The 14,815-nt window shown below is 41.5% G+C and overlaps 1 protein-coding gene across 4 annotated transcripts in view; it reads left to right on the plus strand.

The window, feature by feature from the left end:
• CPT1A (carnitine palmitoyltransferase 1A) overlaps positions 1-14,815 on the plus strand; it is a 112,892-nt gene that overhangs the window by 59,825 nt on the left and 38,252 nt on the right. For 2 of the 4 annotated variants that reach the window (XM_077460794.1, XM_077460795.1), the window contains exons 7-9: positions 3,234-3,311; positions 7,393-7,500; positions 9,846-9,933. In XM_077460794.1, coding sequence (XP_077316920.1) covers positions 3,234-3,311; positions 7,393-7,500; positions 9,846-9,933 — 274 coding nt within the window. Of the gene's footprint in view, positions 1-3,233; positions 3,312-7,392; positions 7,501-9,845; positions 9,934-10,500; positions 10,586-14,815 lie in introns of all 4 variants that reach the window. The other 2 variants (XR_013263656.1, XM_077460796.1) reach the window with 2 other exon arrangements.

The raw sequence follows: 14,815 nt of genomic DNA on the forward strand, positions 1-14,815 counted from the left end.
AGCCCTTATCTCATGTATGCTGCTCCAGGTGCTCAATTTGCTCTGTCCTTTGTTCTACACTGACATGCACTGCTGCCTTCTGCTGTCTTGGTACATCTTGTAAGAACTGCTCTGATGCACTCGTTTTCAGCTCTGCTAGATCAGCAATCGTTTTTGTGCTGGACTCCTGACACAGAAAACCATATACTACTGTTAGGTTCCTGTCACTGTAACGTTAACCCTTCTTGCAACCCTAACCTTCTTTGTAACCCTCAACTGTAATTTCAATTCTCTGTAAAGCCTACCCTCCCTGTAATTACAAGCCTCTCTGTAGTCTTAACTATAAATCCAACCCACTCCATAACCCCAACCCTCCCTCTAATTCCAACCTTTCTTGTAACCCCAACCCCCCCTCTAATTCCAGCCCTCCCTCTTATTCCAATCCTTGTAACCCTAGCCTTCCCTCTAATTCCAACCCTTTCTGTAAAGCTGGCCATAGATGGATGGAAAACCGGCCTGTTAAGCAGAGACCAGCCCAGTTTCGATCCACGTGTCTCCACTTAAGAGGAGTTCATCTAATGATCGACTTCTTTTGAACAGGCTTGTTGGAAAATATGTCTTGGTCAGTTGCTGCAGCTGTGGATCAGTTTATTCTGACCGTGGAGAGTAACTGCTGTCAGAATACGTGCCAGCGGGGAGGATTCCTCCATCCACAATCAAGGTGGATGGAGGAATCTGTTATGTTTTGTTTTTCTTAAACAGCCCCATGGCTGATTGTAAAAAAAGAAAATAAAAAAAAGCACATACTCTATGGCTTGTAATTTTAAGACAAAAGTAAGAACATTTGGCCAGACTTAGTTGCCATTAAAGTCCAGCCAAATGTTCTTTCTTTTGTCTTAAGCTATAGTCAAGGATGTGGCAATGGAGTGACTTTACCATTTTTGTTAGCCTCTCTGTAAACCTAAGCATCCCAGTAATTTCAACTTCTGTCTGTAACCCTAATCTTCCAACCTATGTGTTACATTAACCCTACCTCCTAATTCCAACCCTGTCTGTAACCATAACTATTATTTCAACCCTCTTTGCAAACCTAACCCTCCATGTAAATCCAGCCTCCTTTCTAACTCCCTACCCCGTATTTCAACCCTCTCTGTAACCCTGATTGTTCCTGTAATTCCAACCTCCACTGTAAACCTAACCCACCCTCCAATTTCAACCCTCTCTGTAATCTTAAAACTAACCCTCTCAATAATCCCAACCCCCTCTGTAGACCTAATAATACCCGTAATTCTCTGTGACCCTAGCCCTTCATGTTATTTCAACCTCTTTGTAATCCTAAAACTTCCAATAATTCCAACCTCGTCTGTATCTGTAACCCTTCCTCTAATAACAAACTTTTTAACCTTAACACTCCTTGTAACCCTAACCCTTCCCCTTCCTGTAATTCCAACCCTTCCTGTAATCCTAACCTTTTCTGTAATTTCTCTTGTTGTAATCCCTAACATGTTCTCAAATTATAACCCTCATTGTAACCACAACTACAATAAAAATCCTAATTTTAACCCTAACCCCACTTCTCCCATGCAACCGTACATCCCACCTCCCTCCCCTCCTCCCATTACCCAAATGTACCATAAGCCTTCGTTTAGCTCTACCTATGTCCTAGTATTGACTTGGAGTTTATGTTGGCTTTTTCTTATTGCTGCCCTTAGCTAAGAAAGTGTCAGGGGAGCAAAGTAAAGGTAATCAAAAGCAACTGCAGGGGTGGCATTAAAGTGATCCTGTTGTTTTGCTCACTTTAAAGCTTCACTCATTTGCCATTCTTTCCTCTAATGGTGCCAAATTTTTTCTTTTCCAAAATTCCTCTTTGTGTCATTGTGTGTGGTATGTGTGGGAGAAATATTTGTTACTAGTGCAGAATTTAGTAATCACAGAATTGTACTCATTGTTAGAATGCCTCATGAAAAGACCCATAGTATCTCAATTATATAGCGTATGTATATCATTATATGATTTTTTTAAAATGTGTGTGTGTGTGTGTATATGTGTATATATATATATGTGTGTGTGTGTGTATATATATATATATATATATATATATATATATATATATATATATATATATATATATATATATATATATATATATATATATATATAATATTTTCTTATAAAATATTCAGTTTATATTATTTAGTACAACTTTATAGCAGCTAAAAGGTAGTAATAGATTATGTATTTCTTTTTGACTCTTGAATCTGTCCTCCCAGTTTGGTCATATGGACCTTTTTGTATGCATGCCATTCTCTCATCACGGTTGCTGTAGATTAGCGTTTGTCCACTTTCTTGATATAGGGGGCTCAACTGCAGCTCCTGCTATCACTGAAGGGCTACACATAATATTTATTGAATATAAGGTTAAAGAAAGCTGTCAAAGACCAGGAGCATCCTACAAGAGATTGTCAGAGACTATGAACATGCTATAGGACAGTGATGGCGAACCTTGGCACCCCAGATGTTTTGGAACTACATTTCCCATGATGCTCTGGCACTCTGCAGTGTAGTGGAGCATCATGGGAAATGTAGTTCCAAAACATCTGGGGTGCCAAGGTTCGCCATCACTGCTATAGGACTTGTTGGAGACATAACTTCCTTCAAGAGACAATGAAAGACATTGTATGCTTCAAGAGACTATTAAACTTTTCTGAGGACAACTGGATGTTTTCTGGGTACTCATTATTATTATTATTAAAGTGTATCCAAATCCCCAAAAAACAGTTGACTATATTGAACTTACCAGTTTTTAGATGTGGTGGCTGCATTTGTTTCCCTTTTCTATTGTTTTTTTACTTTATTTTTCACCTGGTGCTTCTGCCAGTAATACACGTCCTGAGTGGACAACGCTGACTGATCTATGGAGGAGCAGTGTTGTCAACCTAGGTTGCTCTCCTGATTTGGACTTCAAACCCTCATTTCTGTGACCTAGAGGAACATTGCTTTGTAGTTCACAGAAGTTAGGTTTGCTGATAACATCATGATTTCTGACAGGATCAAATGGCATTTTTTTGTACTTGCACAAAATGTACTTAACAAAAGAAAACAAATGCTGCCACCACATATAAGAATTTGTAAGCTGCAAAATGTTATTTTTTTCCAATTAGGTTTAGATATAGCTTCTAATTTGTATGACACTTCTTTAAAAGGTTACCCTAAATCTCTTTTCTCACTGTACTGATTTCTCTGTTTCTTGATAGGTAAGTGACTGGTGGGAAGAGTACATCTACCTCAGAGGCCGTGGACCAATCATGGTCAACAGCAATTACTATGCAATGGTGAGTTTGTCTATTTAAAGAAAGTAAAGCCAGGTAGGTAGGTGAGATAGAATAAAATCAACCAAACAGCTAAAACCGACCATCTAAACCAGTGGGAGAGCCATCTAACAGAGGATATATGCATGTTTCTCTTCTGTCACATCTCCTTGAAATAGGTTGATTCCTCATTTTAGGATAGTGGCCATTCAAAATTGTGGATCATTCTTTTTTGCCCCAGGCCAGCTTTGAAACTAGAACTGCTGCCTTACAGCACTAATACATGCTAATGTTATGGAACCACTGGGTTTTCTGCCCATCACCAGCACATTATATGGAAACAATGGTTTAGAGAAGTAGAGATTATGGACTGACAAGATGGTACGGCCAGAGAGATAATGGTGAGATGGGTTTATGGGTCAACCAGTGAAATTCGCATACAAATATAGAGGGGAAGAGGTAACCAACCTCATGGGACTTTTAAGGGTATCGATATTACATAATGTAGGGAGAGGTATCAACTGTTTTGGTGGCTCCACCTCGTTTCTGAAAAACAGTGCAATTCACAGTAGAGCCTTCTCAAATGAAAAGCCTGTCAGTATCATTTCCATCCCAAATTTATTGTGTTTAGGGCAAAATCTACTGACACATGGACATTTTCCCAGTGTATTTTTCCACCATTTTTGTGACGTAGCCATATTGTGACTTTAGCTAGAATTTGCAACGCAGCCCATCAATTCACCAGAATGTTATCAGTGGTTAATTCCTCCCATTTCTTACATATGTTCAGATGAACTTGCCTTGCGTCTGTCAAATATTGTTTTATCTTCACCAGTTCCTTGTAAATAGTTTTATCTCATGTTCTGTACTACTTATTGCTAGAACGGTTGTGTAAATGTTAGCAATGTAGAGTTCAAACTACAATAAAACCACTATTAAAATAAAACACTAAATAGCAGGGCATTTTATTACCACTTGACATCGTTTGCCCTCTCTCCTATGAATAATGTTCCCATGAATTGACATATAAGTACATTGACTAGTAACCTTTTAATCGGCCTTTGTTTCTTAATAAGAAGATACAGCTATCTATATTAGTGACCAGCGGTGTAGTAAGAGAACTGCCCCTGCCCATATAGCTTAAGGTTAACCTGTGCTGTCCCCATGCAGGACATAAAAACAGGTTGACTTTAAGTTAGCCCTTGTAAGCAGCTAACTGCTCTGCTGTTCTATTAAGCTGGAAAGTGAAAGGAAAGTCTTAGGTGAGCTATGAGTCACAGGATTCTTAGCCTCTTCATGTCACAGAGATGATTGACCAAATGCTTCCACATGGAATGGGTCACATTCTCCTCCCAAAATTGGAAGTACTGAGCATATCCTCTGACTCCCAGTGCTGAAATGTGTCGGGAAACCAAAGGAAAACTAAGTGTATGCTGGGGTTTATGGGAGATTGAAGCATTGAAGATTGTGCTCATAAGTTTACATACCCCGATTGATGATTTCTTGGCCATTTTTTTTTTTTTTTGGAGCATATGAATGATATCACATATTTCACTCGTGGTTAGTGTTTGGTTAAAGCCATTGATTATCAATCAAATGTGTTTACTCTTTTTAAATCATAATGGCAACAGAAACTACCTAAATGACCCTGATCAGAAGTTTATACCCCAGTTCTTGATGGCGTGTATTTAAACATCATCAATGACAGCTTGAAGTCTTTTGTGGTATTTGTGGATGAGGCTCTTTATCTTCTAAAACTGGTAAAGCTGCCCATTCCTCTTGGCAAAAAGCCTCCAGTTCTTGTAAATTCTTGGACTGTCTTTCATGAACTGCACATCTCCCCAGAGTGGCTCAATGATATTGAGGTCAGGAGACTGAGGTGGCCACTCCAGAACCTTCACTTTATTCTGCTGTAGCCAATGACAGGTCGACTTGGCCTTGTGTTTTGGATCATTGTCATCTTGGAATGTCCAAGTATGTCCCATGCAGTTTCCTGGCTGATGAATACAAATGTTCCTCCAGCATTTCCATACTGCATTCATCTTGCCAACAATTCTGACCAAATTTCCTGTGCCTCTGTAGCTCACACATCCCCAAAACCTCAGCGATCCACCTCCGTACCTTTCATCATCGGCCTTGTTGACTCCTCTCCAAATGTAGTGTTTATGGTTGTTGCCAAAACGCTCAATTTTGATCTCATAACTCCAAATGACTTTGTGCCATAAGGTTTGAGGCTTGTCTCTGTGCTGTTTGGCATATTGTAAGAGGGATACTTTGTGGCATTTGCATAGTAATGGCTTTCTTCTGGCGACTCGACCATGCAGCCCATCTTTCTTCGAGTGCCTCCTTATTGTGCATCTTGAAACAGCCACACCACATTTTCAGAGAGTCCTGTATTTCAGTAGTCATCAACCCTGTCCTCAGGGCCCACTAACAGGCCAGGTTTTATGTATTCCCTTGGGGAGATGCAGACTAGAATACTGCAATCACTGAGCAGCAAATGATATCATCTGTGATGTATTTCAGTTATCTTGCAAACCTGGCCTGTTAGTGGGCCCTGAGGACAGGGTTGATGACCGGGGTTGATGACCACTGCTGTATTTCGCCTGAAGTTATTTGTGGGTTTTTCTTTGCATCCCGCACAATTTTCCTGGCAGTTGTGGCTGAAATTTTTGTTTGTCTTCCTGACCATGGTTTGGTTTCAACAGAACCCCTCATTTTCCACTTCTTGATTAGAGTTTGAACACTGCTGAGTGACATTCTCGATTCCTTGGATATCTTTTTTTATATCCCTTTCCTGCTTTATACAGTTCAACTACCTTTACCTGCAGATCCTTTTGACATTTCTTTTGCTTTTCCCATGACTCAGAATCCAGAAACATCAGTACAGCACTGGATGAAGGATGCAAGGGTCTGTCAGGAGTCCATAAACCCATTGACATTTTATACACACACAAACTAATTGCAAGCAAACAAATCACAGGTGAGGATGGTTACCTTTAATAGCCATTCAAACCTCTTTGTGTCAACTTGTGTACATGTTATGAGGCCAAAATCACCAGGGTATGTAAACTTTTGATCAGGGTTATTTGGATAGTTTATGTTTCTGTTGCCATTATGATTTAAAAATAGTAAACAAAGTTGATTGATAATAAATGGTTTCAGCCAAACACTAACCTGGACCGGCTCTGTGACGTCGGTGAAAACGGGTCACAGGAGTGCAAAACAAACTACACTCCTGTGATCCACAGGAGAAGTACAGCTAAATGAGCTTTGGCTATACTTCTCCTTTTAAAGTGGGGTACCCCCTAAAAAAAAAAAAAAAAAAAAAAATTAAAAGTCAGCAGCTACAAATACTGCAGCTGCTGGCTTTTAATAATCGACAACTTGCCTGCCCCAGGGTCCAGCGATGCAGGGGAACGAAGCCCCCCCCCCCCCCCCCCCCCCCGTTCTCCGCTCGCGGCGCCGTCATGCGTACTGTGGGCACCCGGCTATGGCTTTACAGCCGGGCACCCACTGCGCATACGCGAGCGGCGCAGGGCGCCGTGATACGCCATACAGTCACCTGGGACACAGGTCTCAGGTGAATGTGCGGTGCGAGAGGAAGTGATGTCACCAGCCCGGGCAAGGAAGAAGGCAGACTATGAGGGACCCCTTAGCAACAGGTATTTAGAGGTGAGTAAAAAACAATTTTGCCAATTTTTTTTTTTTTTTTCCCGAATTTTAAGCAGCTTTTAATTTTTTGGTGGCAACACCATTTTAAGTTAAATACATGTACAGTATATATTTTATTCTGTCTAATGGAAACTAGAGAATTGTTTAGGCTGCCACTGATGACCTCTTTTGGAAGTTGTCTGGCAGTCTCTGGTTTCAGTTCCTAACTAGAAACGAGCTTGGAAATAAGTCAACTAAAAAAGTCAGAACCCTTGATCTCAGAAAGAGCTATTTGCCAGTAAATTAGCAGGAGACAGGCGACTAGTATTTTAAGAAGAGCAGCAATGGAAGGTACATACTGTATGCCTTTCAGTACAGGTTAAATTATGTCATTATATTCTTTCCATGGTCACAATCGTGATGAATATAAAAAATGACCTTTATCTTCCAGGATTACCTATATGTGTTGCCAACCCATATCCAAGCTGCAAGAGCTGGCAATGCCATCCATGCCATTTTACTCTATCGAAGAAAACTGGACAGAGAAGAAATAAAACCGGTATTTATAATTATGTCCATAGCATTACTACTGATGTTTTTGTAAAATATTATTTCACTCAATAATGAAAATGCTATGTGGAATGTGACATATAACCATCTTTAGGGCTCCAGTGCCAAGATTCATCAGCTGGACTTGGCTCTTTATACTGGAGCCATACTTCTGAGCTCAAGGCACATGGGGGGTGCAAACAATTGGCTGGTCTTTGAGGCTTAGTGGGAAACATGCTGGAGTGTAGTTCTAATTAATTTAGATTAACTGGAAACCAACCTTTGTGGGCATCTGATGTAAAGGAAAATATGTAAAGGTGTCAGATCAGCATGGGCACAACCTAATGACATCACCATGCTATGCATTGTGATTCATTCTTGAACATTGACTAGGTGAGGCACTGTATATAAAATCTGCTAATGGTAGTCTTTGGCTGGATGGAGTTAGAATAAAAGGGGCGAGCCTCTGTCAGGTTAAAAATGTTGTTTGTCTCCTCGTTGAGCAGATATTTGTTGTCAAATTGTAAATACTGTCTCTGTGCCCACCGAGTAGATTTCTCTTCTTTTCCTTATACATCTGACACCTATCACATGGACAGAAAGTCAGGGGAAGTGCATACAGCAAACAACTTACAGGGGTGCTAACCTTCCTTTCTCTTCAAGCATATTTGTCTTAATGGCTGCCTGTGTTCCAAATACTCATTAAATTGATAGGAAATTGGGACATTGGATGTGGGAATACCCACATTCAATTCACATATGTGTGAACCCAGGACTGACAAAACATAGGGAGGGATTTACTACAGCTGGTGCACACCGAATCTGGTGCAGCTGTGTGTAGTAAGCAATCAGCTTCCAGGTTTTATTGTCAAAGCTTAATTGAACAAGCTAAGGTTAGAAGCTGATGCTTTTCATAGTTGCATCAGATTCGGTGTGCTTTTGTTTTATTAAATCCCCCCCATAGTGTTTTTGACTGAGGAGTGTCAGCCCTGCCCTGTTATCTTTTGCTAAACTACTCAAACCTTTTCCCTGTCCTATTCTCCACAATCTAAGGGCTAATTGTTCTGTGGTCCAAGGTATGAACTGGGAAGTCGAACTACCTTCCTGGAGATAACACAGGAAATATGTGGAGGATACAGGACAGCTCTGAATTTCTGACATGATTAGCAGGGTTTTTGCACTTACAGTGGAACCTCTGATTGCGAGTAACACGGTTTTACAAACGTTTCGCAATACGAGCTGTTTTTAAAAAGAAAATCCTGACTCACTTTGCAAGCGTTGTCTCGAAAGGCGAGCAGGATTCAAGCCTCTGGGGTGTGCAGTACTGCATTTGGCCAGAGGTGCGGGGGAGCTGGAGACACTCGGAGACGCACTCGGAAACACTCCATTCTAGAGTGCATCCGCGTGTTTCCAAGTGCCTTCAGTGCCCTCGCACCTCTGGCCACATGCGATACTTCATAGACACGCAGTGGCTGTGGAACGTATTATCTGAGTTTCCATTATTTCCTATGGGGAAACTCGCTTTGATATACGAGTGCTTTGGATTACAAGCATTCTTCTGGAACTAACTATGCTCGTAATCAAAGGTATTACTGTATATAGAAAAAAAACACTTTCAGTTGTATATTTAAAGTATATGTAAACCCTTACCTTGTAAAATAATCTATTCAGTTTAAAATAGGGATGCAAAATTTATATATGTATAGATAGAAAAAACATTATAAATGCTTTTTTGTCCATTTGATCACATAAGTGATCTCATAATCTCTGTTCTCAGCTACATAAGAGCTAGGGGAGGAGAAACTGCAGTACAATGGTTATTCCAGTGAATAGCTGTGTGTGTGTGTGTGTGTGTGTGTGTGTGTGTGGGGGGGGGGGGGGGGGGGGGGGTGACAGGACAAGTCTGATCATTGGAGGAGAGCAGCACAGCTATAGAACTGGCCACACCGTGCTTTCATGCCTAGTGTGGTCGGTTTTTAATAGGAAAGCAGAGGGACTGGCAGAAACACCAGGGATTTAACACACGGGAAGCAATACAATTAAATCAGGATACTTTTTCATACCAGTACATGGTACCACAGGCACATATCAGGACTATGAAATGAACAGGCCAAAGTGGAGAAAAGAAGAGAAGTTAATTCTTTCGTTGCAGAAACTTAAAAAATGGTCTTGTTGGGTTTTAAATAAAGATCCGTTTTTCAGTTGATATTGAATTATTGTAGATTTCTTTGGAGGATGTTGGAGGATGCACACTTGTAAATGAATCACATTGCCTTGTCTTTTATTTCTACCCTTAATATATTTCTAAAATTGTATTTATAACCCCTGCGGCACACTGTGTGGTATGTGGTGTAGATTCTGATGATGGGATCCACTGTTCCATTATGCTCATCTCAGTGGGAGAGAATGTTTAATACTTCCCGGATCCCTGGAGAAGAAACAGGTAAGAGCAGCCAGTGGTTGTATAACCAGTCCCTCATATTGGTCAAATATTAACTGTGAGACTCCTCGCCCATCACACTGGCATAGATGTCAGCTTCCAAGGATTGCAGCCAATAAGATTCGATGGCGACAGGTTAAAGTATTTAATTGCCAAGAGGAATTTGGATTTATCCTTTACAAGGAACCATGTATACAACTCCATGGAAGCTGACATACAGTATAAAGAATTTGAGGGTTACACTATTTGTTGAATTTGATGTCGTTTTGAAAATTCCTAAATTAATTCTTGATTGATTGATGGCCAACGGGCACTGCCTGGGAGCAGTTTTCAATGATGGCATTTTTTTTATGGTATCTCACAGGTAATATTTCACATCTTTGTCCTTCCTTCGTCTAGATGGCTGCTTGGCTCTACCTCTCCTTATTTTGTGTTTCCATTCCAGGTTCATCTGGGTCCTTTCATGTTTTTTATTGCTTTATTTTTTAAATGACTTTTTTACCTGTTTGACAATACTTTATTTTCCATACCCTCCCCTTATTTTGTCTCATCCTTTTTGTTTCCTTTCAGCTTATGATTAATAATACCATTCCAATGTGTTCCGCCCAGTATGAACGAATGTTCAATACTAGCCGTATACCTGGCATTGAGACAGGTACAGCTTTGGCCCTGTCTTCCATGTTGTCAGTCATCTCAATTGTAGCGCATGTGCAGAAAGAACCACGTTTTTTTTTTAACACATGTGTGACAATAGAACGCTTCATTTTTGTATGCTTATGTAATTTTTTTGTTGTATTGTTTCAAAATGAAACGCAGGAGCCTAACTGTACTAGAGTGGACCATTTACAAACTGACTGCTATATACAGTGGAACCTTGGTTTACGAGTAACGCGGTTAACTCGCTTTTTGAAAGACGAGCAACTTATTTTATTATTCTGACTCGGTTTGCAAGTGTTGTCTTGCAAAACGAGCAGAATTCAAGCGAATGGACGGTTCAGTACCGCATTTAGCCAGAGGTGCGGGGGCGCCGGGGACACTCGGAACGGTTTGGAGCCGTTCGGAAATACTAGAAATGACCGGGAAATACTCTGTAACACTCCGAAGTACTCCGTTCCCGAGTGTTTCTGAGGTTTTTCCGAAGCTTTCCGAATTCAGCTGAGCTGTCCCTGAGTATTTCCGAGGCTCTCCGGCGCCCCCTCACCTCTGGCAACATGCGGTATTGCATGTAATAGAAGTCAATGCAGAATGAATTATCTTTGTTTCCATTGACTTCTATGGGGAAACTCGCTTTGGTATGCGAGTGCTTTGGAATTACAAGCATTCTCCTGGAACGGATTATGCTCGTAATCCAAGGTTCCACTGTACTCTATTTCTCTGGTATATTCTGAGATTTTACGCACATGGCAAATTTTTGTTGCTAGTTCCATTTTTAGTGGATTTCTGAAATGCTAAAGGAATTCTGAAAGCTGAGCTCTGGGCACAAAACATTTTATTTGATATATTCCTCAATAATGAACCGAAATGCCTTTTGAAAACCTATCTATTATTTCCCTGTGAAAGCTATAGTGACAATATCACTGTGCTGCACATGTGTACAATGGGACGGATACAAAACCAGCTGCCCTGCACAAGGTCCATGCTTATGTACCCGATTACTATCAAAGAGATCAGACAGCACATATATACTGAAAGAATTAGGCATACTCTATGTCCTCTTTTCTATGCAAGATATAAAGGGAATGTATAGTGGCTTTGCAGAAATATTCTTTCTTATTATGATGAGGACTAAACAAAAAAAACGTATTTCCTGTTCCTTTCCCTGCCTTAAAGCGGAGTTCCACCCAAAAGTGCTACAATTAGTACCTTTTGGGGGGGACAGGATACCTGTCTTTGACAGATACTCTGTTCCCACTTCTGGGAGTCTGGGCCGCGGCGCATGACATCGCCACGGGGCTCCATCATCCTCTCCCTGTCGCTGGGCCAGTAGGAGAGAGGTGCAGGGCATCGCACATGCGCAGTAGTGTTCCCAGCACAAAGCCGTAAGGCTACACTGCCGGGTACCCTTACCTGCAATGGTGGCGACAGCACCCGACAGCTGATGGAAACATCAGCTGCAGTGCCAACATCGCTGGACTCCAGGACAGGTAGGGGGCATATTGTTAAAAGCCAGCAGCTGCAGTATGTGTAGCTGCTGGCTTTAAAACATTTTTTTTGGGGGGGGGGGGGGGGGGCAGAACACCTCTTTAAAGTGATTCTAACGGTTTTTCCTTTTTTTTTCATTTAAACATAACGGACCTGTTATACTTACCTGTTCTGTGCAGTGGTTTTGCACAGAGTAGCTCTGATCCCCATCTTCTTGGGTCAAGCAGCTTGCTATGGGGGCACCCGAGCTGAGCCGCTGCCCTGTGTGTCCATTCGGACATGGAGCCGTGGCTCGGCCCCATCCCCTCTCTCTCTCCTTATTGGCTCACTGACTTTGACAGCAGCAGGAGCCAATGGGGCCCCACTGGTGTCTCAGCTAATGAGGAGAGAGAGTCCTGGACTCTCATGCAACATGGCTGGATCAAGATGGGGCTCGGGTAAGTTTTGGGGGCGCTGAGACACATAGAAGGTTTTAGAATGCATTAAGATAAAAAACCTTCTGACTTTAGAACCACTTTAAGGCTGAACTCCAGGAATTAGCCAAAGTCTACCCTTACAGTGGGCTCTTCAACTTTTCGCACTACAAGGGTTACCTGCTCATTGGGTCTAGGGATGCAGGAATAAGTAAAGTACTCACCTTATTCTCTGCTCAGGCAGGCTTCCTGGACCTGTGTGACCTGTCCAGTGCTGCTTCTTCTCTAAGACGCGCTCTGGCCACAATCACACTCCATCCTCCTTCACATACAATGCAGGTCTGATAGCCCCGCATTGCACATGAAGACACCAAGAGACTGCCCACTGGACAGAACTTTGTGGAGAAGAGGAGAGAGCCGGAGCCAGGGGTTAAAGTAAAAAGTCGAGTCTCTAAACCTCCCCTCTGATTTGATGAGCGTTTAACCCTTGCCTTGTCGTGGGTTGACAAGGGTACATTTGGACTAATTTCCGAAGATCAGCTTTGAAACTAGGCTTTACTGAGTTTCATTTGGAGAGAGAGTATGAAAGGAAACAGTTTTAGCTGTGTTCCTGAATCCCATAATGTATGGATATACCTTTAAAAATTGAGAATTTGCAAAACAAAGATATTATTTAGTAATTTAGTTCAGTAAAACAGTTATAGCTAGGAAACATGTTGTTATTAGGGGAAAAGCACAATGTTTATTGCAGGAAAACACTTGGCTCATTGAACCCCATGGGGAGCACACGTGTCAGCATACGTAATGCTTCTATACTTACAACTTCAGTCAATATTTAACTTATCATTCCCTTCCTTTTCTGAGTAAACACAGTGAGTGATCTGTACCGATTGCTCTTGTGTTCATTCTTAACTGAAGCATTGTAAATTATGTTCACGATGCTTCAGTTTGTGAATGAACAGGATAACCCTTCCCATTTGTTCACTATCCAGTGCAGCTGAGGCTGCAGAGAAAGGGACTGGGGAATCTTTGTCCACAGTCCCTTTCTCTGTCTTACAAATGAGATATCAGTGGGTCTGTTTAGATACTAGATATTTCACCAATATCCCCCCTTAACAGGGCTGCTAAAAAATCTAATTGTAAAAAACGACTAAAAAATCTAATTGTAAAAAACGACTAAAAAATCTAATTGTAAAAAACGACTAAAAAATCTAATTGTAAAAAACGACTAAAAAATCTAATTGTAAAAAAATACTAAAAATAAAACACACCGTCCACTGCCACTATCCACTGCTCTGCTCATATACACGCATGTGTGTTTGTGTTCTGGGGTGCACACCAATGTGAGGCGGAAACAGTAATATCTACTAGGCAGGACAGTTACATTTTGATGGCGTAGCGGTATTACCACCAACTCATATACTGGGAACATGCCCTTATCTATATGTAGCAGGTAAGTGGCACTCAATGCAGAAAGCACTCAGGTATTGTTGTGCTCACTTGGTAGTGTAGAGTATGTATTAAACCTATGCTGCCTAATTCATTGTATAATGTGTGTCTGTTAAGAGATGTTGCAGCTCTTTTATAGCATATACTTGAGTTCATAAGAATGGACATTACTGCATGCCTCTGCTGCTAGTCTGTGAATAGGTTTAGTATAGATCAGGGATATGCAATGAGTGGACCTCCAGCTGTTGCAAAACTACAAGTCCCATCATGCCTCTGCCTCTGGGTGTCATGCTTGTGGCTGTCAGAGTCTTGCAATGCCTCATGGGACTCGTAGTTTTGCAAAAACTGGAGGTCCGCTAATTGCATATCCCTGGTATAGATCATCCTAATTAACTGATAGGGGCCCCTTCCATGTATAAATATCTTACTCCCTTTACATCTGCTTTTACATTTCTCAACAATTTACAGAAATATCTGTCTATGGTCTACATCAGGAGTCTCCAAACTTTTGAAACAAAGGGCCAGCTTATTGTCCTTCAGACTTTGGGGGGGGGGGGGGGGGGCTGACTGTGGCCAGTAAAAGTGGAAGTTTTCCTGGCATCAATGAGAGTGAACATTGCCACATTTGGTATTTGTGGGAGCAATAGCTCCCCGTCGTTGGTATCATTGGGAGAAATAGTTCCCCACTGTTTGTCAGTGGGAGAAACAGTGCCCCATTGTTGGAAACAGTAATATCTACTAGGCAGTACAGTTAAAGTTCCATGGCTTAGAGGTGTTCTCACCCGCCCAAGGGCCAGATAAAGGCAAGCGAAGGGCAACATCCAGTCCCTGAGCCGCAGTTTGGAGTCCACTGGTCTACATCAGTCAGCAGTTGTGTTTGT

This window comes from Lithobates pipiens, unplaced genomic scaffold (genome assembly GCF_037356315.1).
Source record: "Lithobates pipiens isolate NorthernLeopardFrog02 unplaced genomic scaffold, aLitPip1_a1.2 Scaffold_10, whole genome shotgun sequence".
Lineage (NCBI taxonomy): Eukaryota > Metazoa > Chordata > Amphibia > Anura > Ranidae > Lithobates > Lithobates pipiens.